The sequence below is a fragment of the Salvia hispanica genome, chromosome 2 (assembly GCF_023119035.1).
Source record: "Salvia hispanica cultivar TCC Black 2014 chromosome 2, UniMelb_Shisp_WGS_1.0, whole genome shotgun sequence".
Lineage (NCBI taxonomy): Eukaryota > Viridiplantae > Streptophyta > Magnoliopsida > Lamiales > Lamiaceae > Salvia > Salvia hispanica.
In genome coordinates this window covers 14,719,930-14,744,031 of record NC_062966.1, presented here as the reverse complement: position 1 = coordinate 14,744,031, position 24,102 = coordinate 14,719,930, and the positions used below count along the sequence as shown (strand labels likewise).

The 24,102-nt window shown below is 37.0% G+C and overlaps 4 protein-coding genes across 8 annotated transcripts; 2 read left to right on the top strand and 2 right to left on the bottom strand.

The window, feature by feature from the left end:
* The first annotated feature begins 1,098 nt into the window (after positions 1–1,098).
* LOC125207454 (cell number regulator 6-like) lies at positions 1,099–4,651 on the top strand. The gene is made up of 4 exons (XM_048106807.1): positions 1,099–1,340; positions 2,522–2,636; positions 3,035–3,303; positions 4,210–4,651. Exons 1-4 carry the CDS (start codon positions 1,236–1,238, stop codon positions 4,435–4,437), a joined length of 717 nt encoding a protein of 238 aa, XP_047962764.1. The 5' UTR covers positions 1,099–1,235; the 3' UTR covers positions 4,438–4,651.
* Positions 4,652–5,235: 584 nt separating this feature from the next.
* LOC125208345 (sterol 3-beta-glucosyltransferase UGT80A2-like) lies at positions 5,236–11,640 on the bottom strand. Of its 2 annotated transcripts, XM_048107935.1 has the most exons (14): positions 11,280–11,640; positions 10,907–11,088; positions 9,457–9,696; positions 8,839–8,950; positions 8,279–8,449; positions 7,814–7,877; positions 7,615–7,672; positions 7,323–7,500; positions 6,992–7,122; positions 6,473–6,575; positions 6,298–6,374; positions 6,007–6,054; positions 5,777–5,926; positions 5,236–5,573 (listed from the first exon to the last, which is right to left on the bottom strand). In XM_048107935.1, exons 1-14 carry the CDS (start codon positions 11,440–11,442, stop codon positions 5,406–5,408), a joined length of 1,845 nt encoding a protein of 614 aa, XP_047963892.1. In that variant the 5' UTR covers positions 11,443–11,640; the 3' UTR covers positions 5,236–5,405. The 2 variants fall into 2 exon arrangements, with proteins under 2 accessions (XP_047963892.1, XP_047963893.1); XM_048107936.1 differs by lacking the exon at positions 11,280–11,640 and having other exon boundaries at positions 9,457–9,679; positions 10,907–11,039.
* A 1,866-nt stretch (positions 11,641–13,506) lies between these two features.
* LOC125207799 lies at positions 13,507–17,417 on the top strand. Of its 4 annotated transcripts, none has more exons than XM_048107298.1 (3): positions 13,507–13,689; positions 14,479–14,742; positions 15,908–17,417. In XM_048107298.1, exon 3 carries the CDS (start codon positions 15,917–15,919, stop codon positions 17,054–17,056), a length of 1,140 nt encoding a protein of 379 aa, XP_047963255.1. In that variant the 5' UTR covers positions 13,507–13,689; positions 14,479–14,742; positions 15,908–15,916; the 3' UTR covers positions 17,057–17,417. The 4 variants fall into 4 exon arrangements, with proteins under 4 accessions (XP_047963255.1, XP_047963252.1, XP_047963253.1 ...); XM_048107295.1 differs by having other exon boundaries at positions 15,895–17,417; XM_048107296.1 differs by having other exon boundaries at positions 14,911–17,417.
* A 364-nt stretch (positions 17,418–17,781) lies between these two features.
* Positions 17,782–21,700, bottom strand: LOC125207798 (3-ketoacyl CoA thiolase 1, peroxisomal-like). The gene is made up of 14 exons (XM_048107294.1): positions 21,517–21,700; positions 20,857–20,933; positions 20,676–20,760; positions 20,266–20,392; positions 19,979–20,077; positions 19,838–19,905; positions 19,633–19,740; positions 19,472–19,549; positions 19,259–19,391; positions 19,074–19,170; positions 18,476–18,599; positions 18,291–18,399; positions 18,127–18,210; positions 17,782–18,040 (listed from the first exon to the last, which is right to left on the bottom strand). The coding sequence occupies exons 1-14, from the start codon at positions 21,604–21,606 to the stop codon at positions 17,958–17,960; spliced, it is 1,362 nt and encodes a 453-aa protein (XP_047963251.1). The 5' UTR covers positions 21,607–21,700; the 3' UTR covers positions 17,782–17,957.
* Positions 21,701–24,102: the final 2,402 nt, after the last annotated feature.

Genomic DNA, 24,102 nt, shown 5'->3' with positions numbered 1-24,102 from the left:
CGTGAATAAAAATCCAACAGAAAATAAAGAAAAAACACCCCAAAATCAGCACAATTATAGTTGCTTTCAAATAAAATGAGCAAAACATAACAAAGTATCATAACTACAAATATATTCAAATCCTTTCTGACGTAAACTACACTTGATACTTATGTGTCATTACATCCAAAAGAAAGTGTTAATAGTTTAAAGTATAGGAGCGATCACAATTAGCTTCACATACTCTACGATAAAGGTACATCAACTCAGACCAACTCTTATAAAATACCTTTGTAAGAGATTTCGACTTGATTTTATTCCATGTACTTGGATATACTAAGGGATAACAAATTAACAACCAAATATAACCAAATTAATTTGTTGTTACTTTACATATTCCATATTTAAGGGGATGAATTTTATTTTAGTTCAATTTACAAGTTACTGTACAAAATATGTGTAAAAAGTTAATGAAATTCGATAAATATTTCCATCTGAACAAGATTATAATTGATGTATATCTATACTTTCATAATACTTGATTTTATATTGGAAATAGTAGATAAATTCAAAATTCATAATATAATGAAATAGATGAGGGATAATTTAGTCCTAGTAATAATCATAATAGTATTAAATGCGTTTAGTATAGCGCAAAATGAGAACTTGTTCATTTTACTTTTCTCTCCAAAGCAAACATTTTGACAAAAACAATCTTAGCTGCAAACTAACCTATAACCTCTTAATAGTACCCAAAAAAAATAATTTTGAACTGTACTAAATTGTTTCATCTCAAAATATAGTCAATTTATCCCAGTAAATTGGTTATGGAAATTCCACCTGGTGGGCCTTTTTAAAATTGGCTCTGAAATTTTGTATTATAAATTAATTTATTTTAAGCTAAAATTACTGTTGGGTCCTTATTATTGGATTAAAACAGTTTACTATCCCATACATATACCGAGGCCTGAACAGTCTTATTCCATCTAAACTAAATATAGGCATATATATAGTTCTTGCCCAATTGCAATTCAGACATAAAATTGTCAAAAAATAAAAGGACATTCTAAATATTTAAACGCATTTTCATTGTAAAGTCAATTTGTTATTCACTGCTAATTTGGTTTACCCATCTTTTACTCCTTCCTCCATATCTGTTGACTAATACTGTCAAACCGACTGTGCTTGTGCGTGCGGATCCGTTTTCGGTTATTCCTTCATCGTGCTCGAATCGATTGAGCTGATCCTGCTCTGAAATGGCGGAGGATCACCCCTCTCGGTATGTCAAATTGACCAAAGATCAAGCGCCGATGGAGGACATTAAACCCGGCGAGCTCAATCAGCCGATTGATGTGCCTCAGGTACAATTTGTGCGTTTGTTGTCACTTAATTACGTTCTCTATGGCTATATCTCTATAATTTTGTTTGTAAATGTGATATGCTCTGTTCAATGGTCGACCGGTATTGATCAATCTTCGATGCACGGTTATTCGGTTACGATCTTCTCTTGTCTGTGTCAGATTTTTGTTGTTGATTTGGGTTTATGCACTGAAATCCGGGGTTAATCTGGCCTCTTGCACACTTGAACTCTTTGTATGTTCTTATTTGTGTCATGGTAGTTTAGATCAGGTGATTGGATCCTGCTTGTTCCGTGTACTTTTGTAATGTACAGAAAACACTTAAGCCTGTGGTGCTTTTACCCGAATGTTCAACTTTAGGTGACATTGTTTCATTGTCTTCAATCTGTCCAATTCAAAGGGTGTAAACATATGTGGGTTTTCTTTTATATTCCTTCTCCTGTCCAGTAATTTTGTCTTCAATTCTTGCTTATTTGATGCCAATATCCGGGAGACATTTCCCGTAATGATTTCCCTAGAACTAGAAGTTAAAAAGGAAGTCTTGTTTCTTTAGATTAATTGGATTGCTGCTGCTCTATAGAGCTCTTGTCTTAGTAAACCACAGAAACAATGGTTCACTTATCTATTAATATGAGTTCTTGTTCGCTCCTCGAGTTATTTCACGATTGAAAATGGATGGCCTATTTCAGCTGACATTAATTGTGGTTCTTAGAAGATTAAATCACTTGAGACCTTTCCAACATTAGGTGTGAAGCCGGCTGGTAATGTGTAAATTGGTGGTGGCTGAGCTTGATGCTTTTAAATATCAGTTAGTACGGAGGTTAATTTTGAACATTGGTGAACCACTGGAAAAGAGAAGTTTGGTGATTGAATTTGGTGCTTTAAATATAAGCTTTTCTTCTTGTCAGATAATATGGATACATTCTAACATTTCCATTTTCTGAACCATGTTTGTTAAAAGCAGTCCAACTGGTTAGATAAATTATCTGGTTATTGATCCAGACCAACATTTGGTTTTAGCATAACATGAGTAGTTTGCCCAAACTTTTCCTATTAGTAGTTCTTAATTTTGATAGTCTAGGCAAAATTAAACTCCGTTTTCCAGATATTCCGTATTTGCTCGTTTACCCCTTTTATTTCACATGTTTATAGTTAAGAAGCTATCTTTGTGGTTCATTTTGCAGTTGCATGTTCAAAAGTGTAATGAATGTGGGCAGCCTCTACCTGAAAGCTACCAAGCTCCTGCTGATGAACCCTGGACTACTGGAATATTTGGTTGTGCAGAAGATGTGGAAAGTTGTAAGTTATCATGCATTCAGTGAAAGAGAAGTTCAATTTCTAAAGCTTAATAACACTTGTAGACAGTTAACAATTGCTTTGTCATTTAATTATCTGTCTTCTTGGAGTTTAAATGTCTACCATACAATCTTAACAATAAGGTTTCCACATATTTTGAGTTGATTTAATGTATATAATAAAGTTCAATACATTTATCATTGAAAGATTTATAATATATTGACCAGTTAACCTCTCTTAACTAACTAATAGACTCTATGTAAGTCCAAGGGTATTTGTCAGATTTTACTTTATATTGAAGTCCTTCATTAAACAGAATTAAAATTCATCTTTATATTTGGGTCTCAATTCTGCTTTTGTTTGGTTGATGGTTCTAAATTTTATGCTTTGATCTGCAATAGTTAGGACAGGACTATTTTGCCCTTGTGTTCTGTTTGGCCGCAACGTTGAGCAACTGAGAGAAGATACTCCGTGGACTGGCCCTTGCATTTGTCATGCTATCTTTGTAGAGGGTGGCATAGCATTTGCAGTAGCAACTGCTGCTCTACACGGTTTTATTGACCCAAGGACAACATTTCTCATTGGTGAGGGTTTGTTTTTCAGTTGGTGGATGTGTGGGATTTACACTGGCCTAGTTAGGCAATCGCTGCAGAAGAAATATCATCTCAAGGTGATCTAAATTTATTTTTATAAGTCGGCCTTTATAATGAAATGGTTCTGATACCAATTTTCACCACCTTCAAATTTGCATTTTCAGATAACCTTCTCATTGAGCTGCTATTTCTGGAAAATGTATTAATTTTGTTGCACAACTGCTGAATGCTAACTTGTTTCTGTTGTCGGAGAATTCTCAAGCATTTTCTTTCAAATTCATTCGAAATTTGTCATAAGTGAAAAATGTATTACTGGTTGGTGGTTGCACAAAATTTGTTTTACTTGTTCCTAGGAATTTGCAGTCAGCCTCATTCTTACTTGCATTTGCTCTCAAATTCAGCTCTTGCCAATTACTAACAAATGGCAGACGCATATAATATGACTATATGAGTTTGGGACTTAGTCTTAAAAACGTCTGCACGGTGCAAATTTGCGACACACTTGGTACATTAAACTCGCGGTCTGTGCTTTTTGGCACTAAAACTTTCACCAGTTGTACTGATACCCAACTCCACTTGGGGTTTCAGTGCACTGCTATGCAGTGATGCTGGGTACAAGGTAGCATCTCTTTTAAATAGTAGTACTAGCATTTTAATTAAATGTGAAGCTAATTACAGGGAAGTAGCACTTAATTAACAGTAGATGTATATTAAACTCATCTAGAGAAAAATTAGTCTTGGAAGAAGGGGGTCCCTGGGAAAGATGGGAAAGAAGTTATTCTTGTCTGTACTTAAATTATTGTACTAACCAATGAGTCTTCTCTGAGCTGGTTTGATACTCTTGTCATATTGTTCTTTCGGGGCAGAAAGCTATAATGATTTTAGCCACAATAGTTAGCTTAGTCATGCTTTCGAGGATCAGCTTTGTTTTCCAGTCATTGGGAAGCTTTCTAACTTTTCAGTTATTTTAATTTTTCATACAGAATTCGCCATGCGACCCTTGCTTGGTGCACTGCTGCATGCATTGGTGTGCCTTGTGCCAGGAGCACCGGGAGATGAGGTCACGCCTATCAGAGGCCTCTGTCGAACCAATGACCGTAGTCAATCCACCTCCAGTCCAGGAGATGAGTGCCGCTGACAATGGTCGGGATCCAGCATCAACCTCAGCAAATGGAACTGAGCAAGTTAAAATTGAGATGCAGGCTCTATAGGACTTGACGATAGAGGATGTAACGACGACAAATATATATATATATATATCAGTATCATGCCTGTTAGAGTTGAATTCTCTGGTTTTGGCATTTCCTTTGGACAGGACATTGTACATTTTCAATGTCGTGCATTTGTGTGTAGCTGGGGTAGTTTGAGCTCTATAACAAGTTTCGACTTGCATAAAGATTTTATATATTTACCCAATTAAGACAATTTTGAGCAAGAGATTCGCATGGAAAAGGCATCTATGCATTGCATTAGAACGAAGGAGCATCGGCCTTTTTCTGATGCTATGAAATTTCCTAAATACTACTCCATGTTCTCATCGATGGGTATAAAAATGTGGAGCCGATGAGCTTGTATTTTACAGTTTTATATTTTTGAACTCCACTGATACCTCATAATCAGCAAGGCAAAATGTAAAAGAGAGATTTATTGCTTCCCAATTTCATCCAAGCTGGGAGGTTTTAATTTGGCTGACACATGATCTTGTGCTACCCCTAAGTGGCTTTGCATTTCACATGAAAGTTGATACGTATGAGTATGACCATCCTTAAATCAATGATTGGTGTCCTTCCTACTTGGGCCTTTCTCATCAAACACTAATCCATCTTTTCTTATAACCAACGCCTATCATAATAAATTTGTCATTTTTATGCATTCCCTAGCTTCGAAAGAACATCTGGTATCAGAGTTGAAACTTCCCAAGGAACCCAAATCTACTGAACACAGCAGATAAATTTGCATTACAAGCAGCAGATTCATGCGCAAACTTGAACTTGAGAAGTAATAAGATGTCGAGGAAAGAGTTGATCATTCTTGGAATTTTGTGTCGAAGCAAAATTTTGTCAATATGATAGTAAATAACAACAAAGACTACTACTCGAGTCATAACTACTACTACTATAACATACAGTAATAAAAATAAAGAATAGAAATCATGGGCAAGCAAAGATTACATACACCTCTAAGAACAACCAAAGCACCTCCTTATGGAGAAGATATTTGATGGTGTGGGCTCAGGGTTGGGGTCAAGTTTTTCACGTGGAAGGTGTTTGAAGAATGCCTTCACGGCTCCTATAACACCATCTTCATTTTCCATGGCTTTTGCAAGATCAACTGCACGCTCCTTTACCTGCAAAAAAGGTCCATGCCCATGACATTCAAATCAAATAATGATAAGTATTTGATAAATACGAATAAGAAATTCCTCCCTTTATGTGTGGCTAACAGTTACAAGAGATCGATCACATGATCTCCAAATCAATCCAACACTTGAAAATAAATTTTGCACACCCTTCAACTAGAAACCATGGTAGAGTATCTAAGGTGTGGTACCTGGGGGTCTAGCATAAAATTAATTGCATCAACCAACTTTTCGAGTGAAAACTCGTCCACGGGAATTGGTGGAGGGCCTACGCCTCTGGCATGGACTCTTTCTCCCCAAAATGGTTGGTCACCAAAGAATGGAATAATGGTTGTTGGGCACTGCATCACCAACAAATATTATACATTAAAGAGTCAACATAAAATGTCGAACCAACAAAAACTTCAAGCCAAGCCACTACCGCCGCTTTAAGACCAGCAGCTGTTGTTCCAGCACCTCCATGGTGCACCTGCAAACATATAGGTACACAAAAAAGATTACCTTATTGCTCAAAAAACCTAAGCAAAATTAGATGATCTGGTTTTACTACACTTAACGGAAACTTCACTCCCAAAACCACATTTATCACCCCCAGAACACACAGATATAAAATCAAGATGTTGCTTTTGTACAAATATCAGTAAATAGGATGGTGCACTTAGTAAGATAAAGGACCACTGTGCAAAACTATTACTACTAATGAACAACTTACCACAGCAGCACACTGCAAGAACAGCCAGTCATGAGGACAATTGTCCAGAAGATATGCAAAGTCTTTTTCTTTAGCCACTGAAGCAAGAAGCATTAGTCAAATGAGCCAATTTTCAGGATATATATATACAATTGGAAAATCATTGACAGGAAAAGTCAGGAAAAAGAGAACTTACAGTTACCAAGGCCACCCCATCCTTTGTTGATGATTCCTCTTTGTTTAGTTATTTCTAAAGCCTCAATGATTATCTTTGTCATTTTCTCCGGCTCTATGACAGGCTGAGATAGAAGAAAAAATCAGCACATTGAATGTTATGACAAAAGGACCAAGCCAAACAAGCTGAAATGAAAAAATGTTCTCTTTGACACAACTTAGATATCTCTACTGCATGTGCAGCATATTTTGTTGCAGGAAGGAGGGGGAGGGGGGGATTTTGCAACTGCGAACAGTTATGGCGAACAGTTTTTCCAATTAATTACTCAGTGCCAACCATTGAATCACAAAACTTGGTAAAGTTTCCACAGTGAAAGTTCAAACTCCAATATTGGAGAAGAAAACTTCAAGAAATATGTTAACAAAATCTCAGTCACAAGATACCTCCACCCCTAAAGAAAAAAACAATAATCACATTTCTTCATGTTTCTTCTTTATCTGGGGTTTACTTTTGGGATGTGAAGGAACTTGGGGTACTAACCAAACTGCCAAACCCAATATAGATAGGCTTTGTGCCAGCTTTGAGCCAGTTTACAAGTGACTCAGGTGGTTCATAATTTGTCGCAAGATCAAGGAAGCAAAATCCAACGACATCAACCTTGGGTCCCCAATCTGCAAGACAACATGGCTACGATACTCAGGTAGCACTATCGAAATTTACATGGAACTAAATAGTAGTACCAAGTATGGATGAAAGATCTCAAAATTCAAGATAAGAAAGATAACTGATTGGTATCGTGTTCAGATGATAAAGGTTGATCCATTGGCGCAAACTATTTTCTTAAAGAAAACGAAATTTAGAAAGTGAAAACCTTTTGGTTTAGGAACAAGATGAGGGCTCCAGATATATCCATGTGGAATATTTGACTCAGAACCTTGTGAACCACTCAAATATGTGACAGGCCGCAGCTTCAACTTTTTTTTCCTAAGATCATTAATCATGTCTCGAATTCCTAGCCAAATCAAGGAGTCTACAATCTGATACGACAACTGTAAAGCAATTCAAACAAAGGATATCAGAGAGGAAGAAATAGATTGATCATAATTTTTGTAGAAAATCACAAACCGCAAGATATACAAGTTAAACAAACTCTTAAAACGCACTCTGTATCCAGCTGATTGCTTAACACGAGACAAAGGATGTGGGAATTCACTTGTGGGCCTGCAAAATACCATTGTTTAGTAAGTGAACATGATAGCATGAGGGACAAACTTGTTAAGAGATCCACTATATTTATTTTTTTGCTAAATTAGAACGATAATAATTTTCTCCATGACTTAAAACGATATAGAAAATACTTACGTCCAAGGCATTGTGAAAAATATATGAATTGGTACTTTCAATGCTTCAGCAACATGGGTATGACCTGCAATAAATTGATACAAATCTAGATGGTCATTTCATCAGCAATATCAGTTTATCCATGCACTAATAGAACACAACAAACAGGTGGAGATACACTCATGAACATAGAAACCAACTCAACTCTCAAAATGGGGATACTTAATTCAGGATATATCTAGTGCATATTAATATACATTCAGAATGGAGAAATAAAATTTCCATTAATTAAAGTAAAGGCAGAACCCTCCCCACAGCCACAACTTTGAGATAAAACATTCTCCGTGAACCAAACAAGCAATTAAGTGCAAAAACATGAAAAATTGCAAGGAAGACTATGCAAATATGCAAGTTTGCAACCATGTAATGAAAACTTGAAAAACCAGTTTTCAGAGAGCCAAGACATGCTAAGTTGCATTATCTAACCGTATGCAGGAGGATTGGCAATAATTGCATCTGCTTTAAAAGGAATCCCAGTGTCCATATCAGGATCTTTGCATGCTGGAAGCAGTGAATATATTATCTCTTTCATTTGATTTCTTTGGATTGGTATTTCTGAGGGCCCTGAAGGCAAGAACCCTTTGTTTTTTACCATGTCTGCAAAGAAAAATTTATACTCATTAATTGTGCATCCCATCAAGATGATCAAATGGCACTATAACATGGGGAGACCATGTATATCAAGATTCACATTCCAGGAAGTACTTAACGCAGAACCTCCTGACATCAACTATTAAATGAAGTAGAAAATATATGGATCGATGGTGATGCTTTTATTTTGTGTCAAGCCTTGTATTCATACAACACACTTGCCCTTAACTCAAAGTAAAACCATTGCATTTTTTTTATGAACATTTGAAGTCAAGAAAAGATCAAGCATCATATTTTGCAGGGGAGAACAAATTTTCACCAACATATGGTAAATCACTACCGAGTCCCTATGTAATCAGAAGATCAGCTTTTAGAAAGAAGGTATAGAAACATACATTCGGCAAGAACTTTTGGATCCCCACCAAGAGGATGGAATTCCAATCCAGATGTCAAGACAAACTCTTTAAAATTTGAATGAGTGGCCAATCTAACACGATGGCCATAATCCTGCACCAAGTATCTTCATTAACCACTTTATAAGATGGATTTCAAATGTACTAAAGAAAAAAATCCTTGGCGCATACTACAATCTTAAACCCAGAACACACATCGTCGAACATCTTTATCCAGGGTTTTGAAGGGCTACTAACATATACACATTTTGCCTTGAATAGATGCTCAGTTCCCTACTGGAATCACACATGTGGAGAGACGATTATAGAGATAAAAAAAGTTTTTTCCGGACACAAAAAAGAAAGATCAAGTAGAAGAATAAGGATGAATACAACAACAGGGGATGGAAATAGGTGCATGTACTAAAGGACTCTGATTTTTACCACTCATAGATTTGGGCTAAGTGAAAGCAGAAATATATGTTTACCAAAATGCATTGAAACTTTAAACAACAAATTAAAATAGTTTGAGACACCCAAATGTTGCTTTTTGATTGCTAAATGAGATTCTAATTAATTGATAAGCAAATACTGTAGTTTCCATTGCAATATTGACTCAACCTGTAGTCGCTTTCCAATTGCAACAAATGGCTGCACATCTCCACGAGTTCCAACAATTAGCATTACAATCTGCAATGGTGGAATATACTGAATGTCTGTTGCATCAAGAACCTCCTCATCAACTTCTGTATGTACGCTATTGGAGCCAGCTGCAAGGCTACGATGTTCAACATCAACTGGAACTTCAAATTCTACAGTTCCATCATCTTTAACTGTAGCAATTCTGTTCAACAATTTGAGCTGCAATGTTTTAAATATTTAACGAAAGAACCCAGGTATGTTTACAGTATGATGTATTATTCTACCAATCCCATTACTTTAACCATAATTGAATAATCACCCAAAAAGTATTCTGCCACGTTGCCAGTTGCATTCTATAGAAATGGCATATATTCACCAAACTGTACGACACATCGATGCAATTGGACTGAAGACATATTTATACCCAGATGAGACGAACAACATAATGCGTTTTTGCACTAATATATCCTTTGTGTCTAGGTCCTAGGGGTTTTCCATATTACTTTCAACTTGTACAAGTACGAGTCATGCTCCAGAATAGGAAGAGCAGAATTACAAAACAATCCAAAAGTTGCTTATAAGTCACTCATGAACAGTTGCCAGCTTCTACACATGTAGCAAGACAGAGTAGAATAGCCAATCGGCGGAAGATGTACCAGAATAATGCAACTATATGAAAATCTAATTTGCAACTGGTATCAGACGGATATACAAATTGCAATTATTAAATAATGAAATTGACTGTTCAATCTTCAGTACATGCTGATAAAGAGTCTCTTAGCTATAGACAAAATTTATAAAGAACATCATTGCTTCGTTACATTGAAGTAATCTGTCAGATTAACTTGAGAACTTTCATTTAATACTACAAAATTGATTGTTTCAGTATTAAAAATGTTTGCACTGAGACAGCGAAATGTAACTAATCTGTCAGAAGTATATACAAATTGCAATTATTAGATAATGAAAGTGATTGATCAATCTTCAGTACATGCTGATAAAGATTCTCTTAGCTATAGACAAAATTTATAAAGAAAATCATTGCTTCTTCACATTGAAGTAATCTGTCAGGTATTAACTTGAGAACTTTCATTTGACACTACAAATTGTGATTGTTTTACTAGTATCATAAATGTTTGCAATGAGAGTGAAACGAAACTAACGAAGACATTTGTCCTCCATCCAATAGGTCTGGGGTTCAAGTCATAGGGTGTGTGTAAATCTAAAAAAAAGTTCGATATGAAAAACACTCCTTTACTTGAAGTACTATAATTTTAGATACCAAATTTAGAATGGACGAGGACATCATTCTATATTTAGAATTAGAATTAGAATTTGAATAAACTATAACGGATCCAGAAATGACATTAATAATCGAAAATGATGCATAACATCAACTAAAACCATGAATCTAGTAAAAAGGCTGTACCTTCTCCTGCACAGGAATACATTCATCAAAAATCTGAGCAGCCTCTTCAGCATGAACATTAGTACTCCATCTCTCCCTCTCTGTCCTCGACCTTTCTAACCCCTGCGGCACTTCTATTTTCTCGGATTTCAAGATTTCAGGCGGCATAGTATTTCCCCTAGGAAAATTAGCTCTCGCATTCCCTTCCACCATCAATCACGATTAACCACAAATCAACAAACTCATATAATCCAACCGAACTAATAAAAACTGGAACGCAACGACAATTCAAGCTATCAATTGCAAATTGAAACCTCCACAACTTCACCATTAACTACAACTCACAATCCTACATTTCACCAACTCAATTCACGAAGCAAAAACAGCGACTCACCAGAAGAACCGCTGGCGGCTCCATTGGAGACGGAAGCATCGGCGCTTCTATCAAATGCGGCACCAGAAACCTCCGGAGTATCTTCTTCAAACTTGACGGAAACTTCTCCGGAGCTCGTAGAAGAACTTGCCTCATCCGGCTTCGGCATCGTCGGCGCTACCATATCCTACTGACTCGGCTTCTAATCTAGATCCAGGCTACTTCCGGAAGCAATCCGGCGGGTATCGGTGCGCGAATGCGGAGAATAACAGAGTGAGAGTGAGTGGGATACGTGTTGAGTTAGGAACACAGCCACGTTACAAAATTAAAACAAAATGAAGACTGCATAAAAAGTAACAATCAATCTTCAACACAGATGGTGGGGTGTGATTTTTTTTTCTTTTGTCTTGAACGATCATGTCCATTAAAATAGTTAACAGGATCATTGTTTAAAGCTTCAGTGGGAGTCCTGTAATTTTTTTGTCCCAAGTCATTTTAATGCCTTAGAAAACGGGGATTATATAACCATTTAACAAATCTAATTTTTTTTAAACTTTTTTTATATTATACAATTTATACTGTAACTATGTCTGGTAGCTATTGCACAAAAAATTATACTATGAGATATTTTCACATGTACTGTAATATGTGAAAATTTTAATTAATATCAATGATGCATACATATAATATGTGAATTTTTTTAATAAAATATTAAAATAATAGTTCAAATCATGCTTCGAGTAATAGCATTATTAATGGATGGCGATCTCTCGAGGCCATTACAGGCCCACAAATCGGCCATCACTGCGGAAAAGGGACTGATGATCGGCCCTTTCTCGTCCTCCAAAGGGCCGTTCCAACGGCCATGACCGATCTCCATGGGACCTCGATCGGCCTTGCGGCGATAGGGCCGAAGAAATGGCTGTGAGATAGGCTCTGAGGCCCTTCCATTGCAGGGAAATAATAGGTCATGGGTAAAATACTGATATGGCAAGAAAAAATGAGATAAACCCTGAGATGCGCCTATCGAATTTGAATACACTCTTAACAACCATATCTTTAATGATAAGTCGTGAGTGTGATCTTAGTTCTCCAATTGAAGTTAGATAATTATTGAATTGATTATCATAAATTAGCGACATATTTACCTTAGGATCTAATATGAACCTGTAATATTTTTAATTCTAAAGAAGATAAATAGTTTCTCGTGAGAGTGCTTCAAAAATAAGTATATTAATAATAAGATCCTTCCATTTTCGCCCATCAGAATAAACGGCTCGGTGGACTATATCCAAAGTTAAGAAATTTGCAAACTTCATACTATAATCTGGACCATTAAAAAATATCAACAGATGACAAAATAGTAGCAACAGAAAATATCAATATAGTATCAACACAATATCAACATAGCATCAATCGTTGACATTGTGTTGACATTTTCTATTACTAATATTTTGTCATATGTTGTTATTCTTTAACAGTTCAGATATTAATTTGAAGTTCGTACAATATTTAAAGTTTACGTTCTATGCATTTCCAAAAAAGGAATATATGGAACATAAAAAACTTTATAGTAAAATTAATAAATTATTACTAGATTTTGCTTTTATGCGATTCGAACTAGATGGTGCGCTCACGTAGCAAGAAAAATACATGGCTGCAAATGATTTCAAGTTTTCAACTCTGATAATAGAACCTCTGATAAAACATATCGCTATATATACAATTATCATTTTTTTTTAAATTATAGACAACCGTAAAAATATAAAAAATGTAAAAGATGGAGGTCGGCGTCGATAGTGAATCAACAGTTCGACACCCAAGCAAATGTAGATCCCACCCAAACTGGCGGTGGTTATTTCCCTGACCATATTTTATTCTCTCCCGCCTTTTGTTTTCTTTTTCCTATCCATTAAGAAACTGATTATGAAATATATTTTGCGTGTTACTTCCTCCGTCCCAATTTAATTACTGTCACTCTTGAAGTAGGCACAATTTATAAAAAAGTTAAAAAGTATTAATTAAAAAAATTAATGGAATAATTGTAAGATCACTTTTTAATATTAATTTTATAATAAAATATAAATAAAATAAGTTAGTGAAATATGAAACTTATTAAGTATGATAATTAAATTGAGACGGACCAAAATAGGAATGAGTAACAAACCTAAGTTGGAATGGGGGGAGTATTATTAGATTATCACATTTTAAATAATGTTGCATTTCATTTGCTCCCACCCTCAATCCTTATATGGGACGCAACCTCTCTGTGTTTGGCCATATACATTCAACCCCTCTTATTTTCTGATTGAACTTTATCTCGTAAAATCCACCCCATTTATTTTCCTGTTTCTTTCAAGCCTATACTCTTTCAACACAATTTTTAAATCAATCAAGGATAATCGCACCTCCATCTCTAATTTCGCCGACTGTAATTCCGCACCTTTAATTCATCGTTTTATTTTCCCTTCACGTCGACCCTTATTTTCTATCGGTTAATTTTGTATTAATTTGATGTTTCCCGTTCAATTGTTGCGGATCGTTGTAACCTACTTGCTGACTTGTTGACATGTCGTGTGATTTCAGTTTTCTTATTATTTATGGGTAATTTGAGGATCTTACTGATGAAACTTTAAAGAATATTAGCCTTACAGACGTAGATTGGGAAATCGATTTTTCGGTTTTTGAGTTTCTGGAATTTTGTTGGGGATTGGTAAATTTTTACCGAATCGGTGCACAACTCGTACAATGGTAGTATTTTATAACCATCCACCGCCTTACTTAAGTTTAATTTGAAGCAAGTTAGTAATCTGAAGAGTTTAATCAAAACGCCAAGCTGAATTCAGGCGGTGAAGTTGTAGTTCATGATTTTGAAGAGGATTTATGGGCTTTCTACCCCCTGTAGCATGTTTGCTTGAACAAGTTAACGGTAGCATTGAACGAGGACTTGCGATTATTTTCTTCTTTGCTACTGAGTTTGTAGATCTGTAGATGAGATGGGATGCAATTTTGCTGAATGGTAATATATGGGTTAGATTTAGTTCAGCAAGTGAACCAAGCCTTTGTTGGCGTGTTTGAATGTTGCTGCATTCTGGCTTCAATATGCATTTCTTTGTTCCTTTTTCTATATAAATTCTGAGTGATATTTCCTTGTCATTGTTTTAATTGCAAAGTTGGATCTTATGCAAATGACCTTTTTTGTTCCATAATACAACTGCAGGTTGTGGGACTCATTGGTGATTGTGGATCCACAAATATGCAATAATTCTTAACTTGAAGCCTTATTACTCCGAGAATTTTAGGACACTGCTTGTCTGAATAGTTGTTTGAAAAGTTCATCAAGGCTTGCCATCCGATTTGCTATAAAGTCAACTAAAGATATTGTTTTGTGTCATTTGCTAAATCAGAACGTTATAAGATTCAGACCCTGTGTTTTAAGGTTCTGAAGCTGCCAGTAAAAGAGAAATCTCAGTGCCTTTTAGCGGTGAGTAAACCTAATATGGATGATATCAATGTGTACAGGAATGCGCTATTACCTTCATAACATTTCAAGTTGTGTTACATGATGGGATTACGTGACATTCCGTGCAATATGAATATTTGCAAACTTATGTATCAGCTGACACTGTGTAGTGGTTTAAAATGAACACAGTGCTCCTTTTTTTTACCTATGAATGGTCTGGGATTCCGGGGTGGGGTTTGGATTGAGTGTATGAAGCAGATCCCAGTCCTTCACTGTTTCAGATCAGTAAGGGATGATGAGTGGTAATTATTTTTTGGTAAGTAGTTGCCTCTTTTGGTTTGTTACCCCTATGGCCCTATGAGGACTCGTTTAGTGATTTTGGTGCATGCAATATAGAGATGCGTTGCTAGTGGCAGATCACTAAGAATCATTCTTGCAAACTTGTGATATGTTCACATATATCTTACCTGCTGTTAGGGGTCATAGCGAAATGTAAAATTATGATCTCTCTTTTAAAGATGGTCTGATTTTACTGCTGCTATGTGTTTTGGATGATGACCAATAATGTTTGAATTTGTAATTTTGTTTAAATCACAATGTTTCAGCATGGAATAAAATGTGTCTAACTAACTTAATAAACTTGTTCTTGTCCTGTTCTTTTTCCTTTATTCTCTGTGTAATTGAGGCACTCTACTAAAATGAAAATTTAAGTTTTTGTATATCTACATACCTCAATTTAAAGAGGTTCCTCTTGGGCTTTCTTTTAGATCTATTGAGGATCTTTATTCTTTTTGTGGATTTGGTAATGACATGTAGAGTAGATGAATTGTGGTCTTACAGCTATGAAGTTGAATTTTTTGGATGTTGGGATAACAATACATAGAGTTTGATGCTTATTTGTGTATGACCTGATGAAATGATAATTCAGTAAGAGATAGTATAAAATTAATAGCTATCTAGAATTGAGCTGGATGCCTGCAATTGTTCATACTTCATTCCTCTCCCTCCCTCAGTGTGTGTCTGTATGCTCATTTTCACTTCAGTTGAAACTCCCATTTGTTTTATGAAATCATAATTATTTGCATCAAAGCTCCCACTTCATCATGTTGTCTTCAGTTTGTGTTTTTTTGTTTTTGTACATTAAAAATTGTGTGCTAATGCAATCAATATTAGTAATATATCGCAGTGCACATAAATGGCTAGTAGGAAAAGAAGCATATCACATGATTCAGATGTGTCTCATCTGTACAAGGAATTGGATGAAGCCTTATGTCCCATATGCATGGACCACCCCCACAATGCTGTTCTTCTCATTTGCAGTTCCCATGTTAAGAGTTGCCGCTCGTACATATGTGATACTAGCTATAGGCATTCAAATTGTTTGGATCGTTTTAAAAAACTGAAAGAGGAAAATGTAGACAACTTGTCTGCAACTAGTTTGGCATCTGAAGGTAGTCATAACTCTGTTTTGAGTGGGAATTTGGACCTAACAGTGGCGACAGATCATGCAAATCACACACACACACGAACTAGCATGGTACAGATTGGCATGCGTCAAGGAGATTCGGGTGGGCAGAGCACCCACAATGTTAATCTGAGTTCTGGTGAAGGAGAAGGAAGAGTTTGGGAAAACCTTGATATTGGGGAACCCAACATGGAGAAATCGGAAGAGGTATCAAAATTGAGATGCCCTCTATGCCGTGGGAAGGTTTTGGGGTGGAAAGTTGTTGAGGAGGCTAGAAAGCACCTGAACCTAAAGACTAGAAGCTGCTCTCATGAATTGTGTCTGTTCTCTGGTAGTTACAGGGAGCTGCGTAGGCATGCAAGAAGGGTTCATCCAACAGTGCGCCCGGCCGATGTCGATCCATCTAGACAGAGAGCCTGGCATCGCCTTGAAGGTCAGAGGGAGTACAATGATATTGTTAGTGCAATTCGTTCAGCCATGCCAGGGGCTGTTGTCTTTGGTGACTATGTGGTTGATGGTGGGGATAGGCTGTCGGGTGAAAGAGATAGAAGTGGAGGTGCTGGTGAGGGTAGCCCGTTGTTGAGCACCTTATTCCTGTTTCAGATGTTTGGTTCACTGGAACCTGGCGCTGAACCAAGAGGTGGCCGGTCAAGACAGTTAGCAAGACATCGCCGAGCTGGAACCTCTTCCAGACGTCGCTATCTCTGGGGGGAAAATCTATTGGGCCATCACAATGATGACGATGATGATGATGACCAGGATCATGATACAGACCTTAATATAATGAGTGATCTTGGTGATAATGCTTCTCCAATTCCAAGACGGCGTCGTAGGTTAACACGTGCTGAGTCGGATGAAGGTCAACAATAGGGAACCATAAATTGCAAGTAACCTCGAAGAAGCTCATGGTGGGTCTTGTCTGACCTGATGAGATGCAGGTGACCTCGTGATGAAGATTCGGCATATATGACCGAGACAAGGGTCATAATGTACCAGATCTACCCCAGAATAATGAACGTGTCAACGTGCTTTATATCTGGGCCTGTTCATGTATTAGATGTGATTTTCCCCACATGATAGGGAAAGAATAATCAAAACCCTCTTTTATTTTCATTCTTTTCAGCTGCTGAAAATGTGTGACCTTTCTCTGTTCTTTATCTTACACTGGATTGGTATTATAACCTTTCAGCTTCCACTTGTATCATCTAAAATGTCATTTCTCTTTAGCTTATTCATGTTCTATACCTCTCTTTCTCTCTTCTTTTCTTGAGCTTGGAAATGTGGGAGTATCTTTTATAGTTTAGTAAACTGTCGAAGGTCTCACTTTGGTAGTTTTTAGTATCATTGTCTAAATGAACTATTTCGAGATTAAAACTTTGGTTAGTTTTTAGTGTCATTGTCTACGTGAACTATTTTTGAGATTTAAATCCCGTTGACGTTCAAATCGTTGTATTTTAGGGAGTCTTTTTTTAATCCAGAGAGTCTTGTTCATCTTGTGTCAATGGCCCTTTTTAGGGAGTGCTTACTTTAGATGATTGATTATATCAAAATACTCGATCCATCAGAAGTAATTTAATGTGATCTCTGAACAGGAATCGTCCCAAATAAGAAACTTTGTATAACTAAAACTTCGATTGTTGATATAATGCATTGCAATACTGAGTCCAAGACCATATATCGGTTATTAATACAAGATGCAATGATTGCTTATACAAATCACACAATTCCTAAATCACACTTCCATTAAGGATTTGCAATCGATACATATACATTATCCACTGGCTGCGCGTGCATTGGTGAGGTCGTCAACGCAATCCCCTCTTTCAAGCACAGCAGCAGCACCCATGCCTGAACCTGCAAATCCAGTAACAGATGTCATATATACTCTCATGTCCAAAATCTGATACACTTTGTACTACAGCAAAGAGAGGATCGATTACCTATGCACATGGATATGACACCAAATCGACAGTCCTTGCCACGACGTTTCATCTCATTAAGTATTGTAGCAACGCAACGAGCACCTGAGTGAGAAAACAGATTGTTCATCAATCAATCCAACCAATCATCACTCTCTTGGTCTGATGTTGCAATCATGCATTACCTGTAGCTCCCAGGGGATGTCCAAGGGCCATTGCTCCTCCGTTTACATTTACTTTTTCAGTATCAAGGTCTAGCTTTTTGCAGCAATATACGAACTGGGAAGCAAACGCCTGTACATCAATGGCAATCAGATGATTTTGAAGTTGCCGAAGTACTGCTACTGTTATAATTCAGTCAGCCAAATACCTCATTTATCTCAAACAAGTCAATGTCCTTAAGTTCGAGACCAGCTGACTTGACTGCGGCTGGGATAGCAACAGCTGGGCCGATACCCATGACACCAGGCTCCACACCCACAGCAGCAAAACTCCTACAGGCAAAATTTAGTATAAGGAAAGAAAAGTCAACAAGCTTGCGAATCAGATCAAGCCAGTTATTGTACATGTGTTATATGCTTAATAAAGAGAACATGATAAAAGTATTGGTATAAAGACTTCCCCAGCTAGCAAACTATTATTATCACGTTTCTGTTTTATCAAGACATTATGTTTTTACACAATGAAGATGATACCAAATGAAAAATTCACGTGGAGAATGTCAAGGATATGAGTAGTTTGCAAAAAGAACACACGCCAAACTAATTTGTAAATTTATGAACAGAATATGTTTATTTTACTTCTTTAATGTAAGTTGTTAATGTCAATTCATGAGGCATGATAAGTGTTAACCTTTCTATCCATGATCTAGCCATGTAGGTGCAAAAATAAAGAATCATGCAATAAGCTAGATAAAAATTTCCAAGTACTTGAGTATCAAGTATACAGATCCAGAAGGAGATGTTCACCTAAATACGCCAAGAATCGGAAGCCCCTTTTGCATAGCTAAACTTCGTTTCATCAACAGAACAGCTCCTGCACCATCACTCACCTGACTTGCATTTCCTGCGAAATCAGAAGGTTATCTTAGTCACCCAACACAAGAAAGTACTATGTAGTTCGCATTGCAAAATAAGTTAAATAATTCTTTTACCAGCTGTTGTAGTTCCACTGCTCTTGAATGCAGGCTTCAACTTTGCCAGGTCTCTCAAGTTTGTGGTTGGTCGAACCCCATCATCTACCGAGATTACAACAGGTTTTGCCTCACCAGTTTTAGGGTCAACAATCTTCAAAGAAATATTTTATGAGCCAAAACAACCGAAGGTAATATCCATCACATATGAGTACATTGCAAGTTCAGTTTTACCTTAGTAGAAACTGGAACTATTTCATCTTTAAATTTCCCAGCTGCAATTGCAGCTGCAGCTCGGTGATGGGAGATAACCTGTTTCCATTTCAAGTAGGGAAGGTCATCACCAGTTTGAGTTAAAAATATATCAACTTTTAACAACAATGAAGAAAACTCACAGCAGCTTGATCCTGTTCTTCCCGAGTTACTCCAAAGCGTTGTGCAACATTTTCAGAAGTAATACCCATTGGAAGGAGACAGTCACGAGCTTGAGTGAAAATGTCTTTCTGCGACCAGCAAATGGTAGTGGAAATAGTAAGTTCTCCGAGGCCTAACATGCTTTTTGCAGAGAGAATAATAATACAGATTATAATTTGCACATACTTTTGGGTTATCCGACTTGAACCTGTCGACATTGTCTACCGACATAGACTCCAATCCAGCAGCAATGCCTGTACATTGTTAATAATGACCAATGGTCAGTATAAGGCATTTTAACCATTGTTGAGACCGATTCATCCTTACCTATATCATAATATCCCGCTTTTATGAAGGCAGCAACATCAGCAACAGCCTGGAGACCAGAAGAACATTGTCTATTGACTGTTCTGAGAGGTACGGAATCTGTTTAGAAATGAAGTTTCAGAATTGGTGAGGAACAACCTAAGGAATAGAACTTTCAAATACCAAAGGTGAATATACATGTTGTACAGGTTGTAACAAGATTCAAAGAAACTTGAAATGATACATCATTCGGAAACATGAAATATAAGAAATGAAGTAAGATTTTTTTGCATTCGGATAAAATATACCAGGAAAACCAGCATAGAAAGCTGCCATCCGACACTCAATAGCTCTGAGTGAACCTGGAGCCAAGACAGTTCCTACAACTATATCTCCCACCTCAGAGGGATTGAGATTTGTTCTATCAATCACCGCCTGCAATCAGGAGAAGATACAAAATGAAAAGGCGAAGAACACCATGGTTGAAAAAAAAAGGTACTCCCATAACTAATCAAGAATCAAACCAGAGCAACATCTTACAACAAATACTATATTAGGAAAGCTTCAGCTAAGGTGCTCTCTTGTCAACTTTGACTATCATATACCTAATTCTATAATCAAACTAGAGTATCATTTGAAAACAAATAACAAGAAACAAGTTAGAAAATCAAATCTTGTCCAGCATGATGGTTGTCTTTGAATGAAAACTAAAGCTTACTTTTAGTACAGTGGCAAGCAAATCATCTGGAAGGGTATCCTTGAATCCCCCTCGCTTAGCTTTGCATATGGCAGTTCGATAAGCGCTGCAAGACACAATAGATGCATGAAGCACTTAGTATTTGCAACTTTTCACAAGTCCATATTGCAGTAAACAAACGATTGTACAATAGACTACTCACGCAACGATAACAATGTCATCTCCAAAAGCAGTTGTTCTTTGATAGGCCCCACCATCCCCCGCCGAACATATGGATTGCTGTTAAGAGAAATCATCATGATGAATGGGGTTAATATTTCATATGATTACAATACTACAACAACGTGATGCCTCGAGATCATTAGGATGCTCTTCTATAGCGTCGGCTGATAGCTGTACAACACTAAGGCCTAATCACATTGAGTCAATGAGAATCCGAAATAAGCATACTTTTATTTTTTAATCACGTCAATTCAAGGCTCGTAACAAATCTTCTATATCAAGTTGTTTAACTAAAGAAACTATTGTTGTCTGTTGAGGTTTAAAGTTTTCAGAAAGTTTAAATCTGGTACGAAGGTTACTGCTCTGGATGAGACAAAATGACTGATGTCTAAAATTTCCCAAGATAGGATCACAGTCTCTACAATTGCAAAACCTAAACATCGATCAGGATTCGGAAAAGCTGGCGATACCACCGAGGATCATAACATTCGAATAAAATCTAGCAATTCAATCTGAAGAAATACACCTCAAATGGAGTTCATATCCAAAAAAAAGCATAAAATAGTCCACATCAAATAATTGCAATCACATACGAATTGATTGAATCGAGAGATATAGAGAGAGAAGAAGAGAAACTCACGGATAGAGAAGATTGAGGGTTGTGGCGAGAATAGGAAGTGGGTTGCAAATGCTCCAGCAGAACTCTCTGTCTGTTAAGTGCTTTCTCCATTCTCTCTCTCTTCTCTATTCGATTTGTTTGAGTTTGTTGACTTCATATGAGAAGAAGGTGCTTAAGTAGTAGTAATAGAGAGATGACTGTTAGTTGCGGAAGTTTACGGAGTATATGTGTGGACGGTGGACCTTAATTGCAATCAAACTTCCCGGTAATTGTCTTCACGTTTTTCACAAGTCATTTTTAAATGGTGAGAGAAATGTTGGTTTTATCACTTTATGTTGTTTTGTCATTCTGTCACATAGATTATATATTTAATATTGGCATCTGAATATATATGATGGACGTATAAGAAGCATTTCATCACTTTTTATGCGTCTGAAATTTAAGTAAAGCTAAAATTCTAATGAAGTACATTAGGAATGCAACTAGGGAAAATAAACTTAAATTTCCTCACAGTTATATTTATTTTGTTGTTTCACTATATAAAATATTTCTAATGAAGTACATTAGGAATGCAACTAGGGAAAATAAACTTAAATTTCCTCACAGTTATATTTATTTTGTTGTTTCACTATATAAAAGTTTTATTTTAATAAATCTTAGTACGAAAACACGTTTGATTTCCCCTTAGGGATGCCATGAAGTTTGATTAGCATATGTTCTTCATATTCATTTATCCGAATATGGATGTGATCAGGTTCATAAGTGAAATTCTGTCAAAAATCAAAGCAAATCTCAGCTATTGGATCATGTGATGTAATCGTTAGATTAATGTCACGTGTCATCTAATAATGTAGATTGTGTAGTCTAATAATGTAGCTCGGCTAATAATGTAACGCGCTTTATTCTAATAATGTAGATTGTGTAGTCTAATAATGTAGCTCAGTTAATAATGTAACGTTTTTAGTATAATAATGTAGCTCGGATATTATGACCACAACCATCCAATCCAAGGATCCAAGGGCAGATATTTGCTTTAATTTTTGACAGAATTTGCCTTATGGACCATTAGAGGTCACCAAACCGAACCGGCCCAGAACCGTAACCGGCGGTTCAGAACCGTGAACCGGAACCGCGGTGACGGTTCGAAACCGAATAAGGTTCGGCGGTTCCGACGGGCCGGTTCAGGTTCTCAAGAAATGAAGAACCGTAACCGGCGGGTCGAAACCGGCGGTTCATCAGAAACCGGCGGTTTGCCGGTTCCGGCAAGCTTTTTCAGGTGGCAGGCGGTGGCAGGCGTAGGGGTGCAGAAACCGGCGACCAAACCGGCGGTTTGGTCGGAAACCGTCTAGAAACACCGCCGGTTCCGGCAACTTTTTCAGGCGCTCAGGCGTAGGGTTGCAGAACGGGCAGAACCCGGCAGTTTCGTGTCAGAAACCGGCGACCAAACCGCCGGTTTTGTCGGAAATCGGTCAGGAACCGGCCAGAAACCGGCAGTTCCGGCGGTAAACCGGCCGATTTTAAAATTTTGAAATTCAATTTTTTTTTAATTTTATTAAATCTGATTTTTTTTCTCCTATAAATACCCCCTCTCCCCTTCATTTCTACTCACCTCATTCTTGTGTTAACAAGGATTTCTCGTCTCAATCTAACAATTTCTCTCATCTCTATCTCCATTCTCTCTAATTGCTCAAGTTGTTTACTAATATTTGTGCAAATTGTTCTTATAATTTACTTCAATTGTCTATCATAATAATATCATCCCTCACTACTCTAGTTATACTCTCTCTTTATTTTTCAATTTGCAAAAAATGTCTTCATCTCGTCGTGGTGGTGATCGGGGCAAGGGAATTGCCCAAGACCAAGATCAAAGTGGTCGTCGGAAATCAAGGCGCCCTAGTCGTCGTGAGGTTATGGATGAGGTTTCCCGACAAACCGCTATACGTTTGCAAGTAAGTTGTTCGAATATTAATTTTACAAATTCTTTTTAAATTCACAAGTCACAACTATATATAATATATAAATATATTCTTGTTTTTGGTACTATACATTATTTATACCGTTTGTATATAATATTTGTAGGCCGAAGAAGATCATAGGGCTGCCATGGTACTTAGCCACATGAGTGGCGCCGCTGGCGGCGAAGGTTACGAGTCTTATCACTCTTATGGCAACGTGAATTTATCATCCGACGACGACGATGGTAATGGTGGAACTGGAGGTGGAGGATCTGAACAATATCCTCCGACGAGCGCCGGACAAGTTGGTGAAAATGATGAAGCGGTTTCTCCTCCTGAAACTCAAACCGGGCGGGGTAAGACTAATAAGAAGGCGTTGAAATCGGATATTTTTGTTAAACATTGTAAAAAAGTCCCGGTACTATATCCAACCACTCAACAAGAGACTAATGAATTTGTCGCATATTGTAACTATTGCGATAAATTCTACCCCTTTTTTGCCGGTGGGGGCTATGGTACTCTCTATCGTCATTTAAAGGCAAAGCATCCGATCGAATATGGGACCGCCAAATCTCAAACCCAACTAAACTTCCCGTCCGGTGCGTCTGAAACAACAGGTACGCCTCTTTTTAAATATGATCATAAAGTCGCT

Excerpts from the sequence above, each read along its gene's own strand:
- LOC125207454 (XM_048106807.1), top strand. The coding sequence starts at position 1,236 with ATGGCGGAGGATCACCCCTCTCGGTATGTCAAATTGACCAAAGATCAA. Across the intron at positions 2,637-3,034 it reads TGCAGAAGATGTGGAAAGTT|TTAGGACAGGACTATTTTGC; the intron begins GTAAGTTATCAT and ends GATCTGCAATAG. Across the intron at positions 3,304-4,209 it reads AGAAGAAATATCATCTCAAG|AATTCGCCATGCGACCCTTG; the intron begins GTGATCTAAATT and ends TTTTTCATACAG.
- LOC125208345 (XM_048107935.1), bottom strand. The coding sequence starts at position 11,442 with ATGGTAGCGCCGACGATGCCGAAGCCGGATGAGGCAAGTTCTTCTACG. Across the intron at positions 8,951-9,456 it reads CAATTGGAAAGCGACTACAG|GATTATGGCCATCGTGTTAG; the intron begins GTTGAGTCAATA and ends TACTTGGTGCAG. Across the intron at positions 6,375-6,472 it reads ATGGGGTGGCCTTGGTAACT|TGGCTAAAGAAAAAGACTTT; the intron begins GTAAGTTCTCTT and ends TTCTTGCTTCAG.
- LOC125207799 (XM_048107298.1), top strand. The coding sequence starts at position 15,917 with ATGGCTAGTAGGAAAAGAAGCATATCACATGATTCAGATGTGTCTCAT.
- LOC125207798 (XM_048107294.1), bottom strand. The coding sequence starts at position 21,606 with ATGGAGAAAGCACTTAACAGACAGAGAGTTCTGCTGGAGCATTTGCAA. Across the intron at positions 19,906-19,978 it reads AGCGGGATATTATGATATAG|GCATTGCTGCTGGATTGGAG; the intron begins GTAAGGATGAAT and ends AACAATGTACAG. Across the intron at positions 19,392-19,471 it reads TAGTTCCAGTTTCTACTAAG|ATTGTTGACCCTAAAACTGG; the intron begins GTAAAACTGAAC and ends ATTTCTTTGAAG.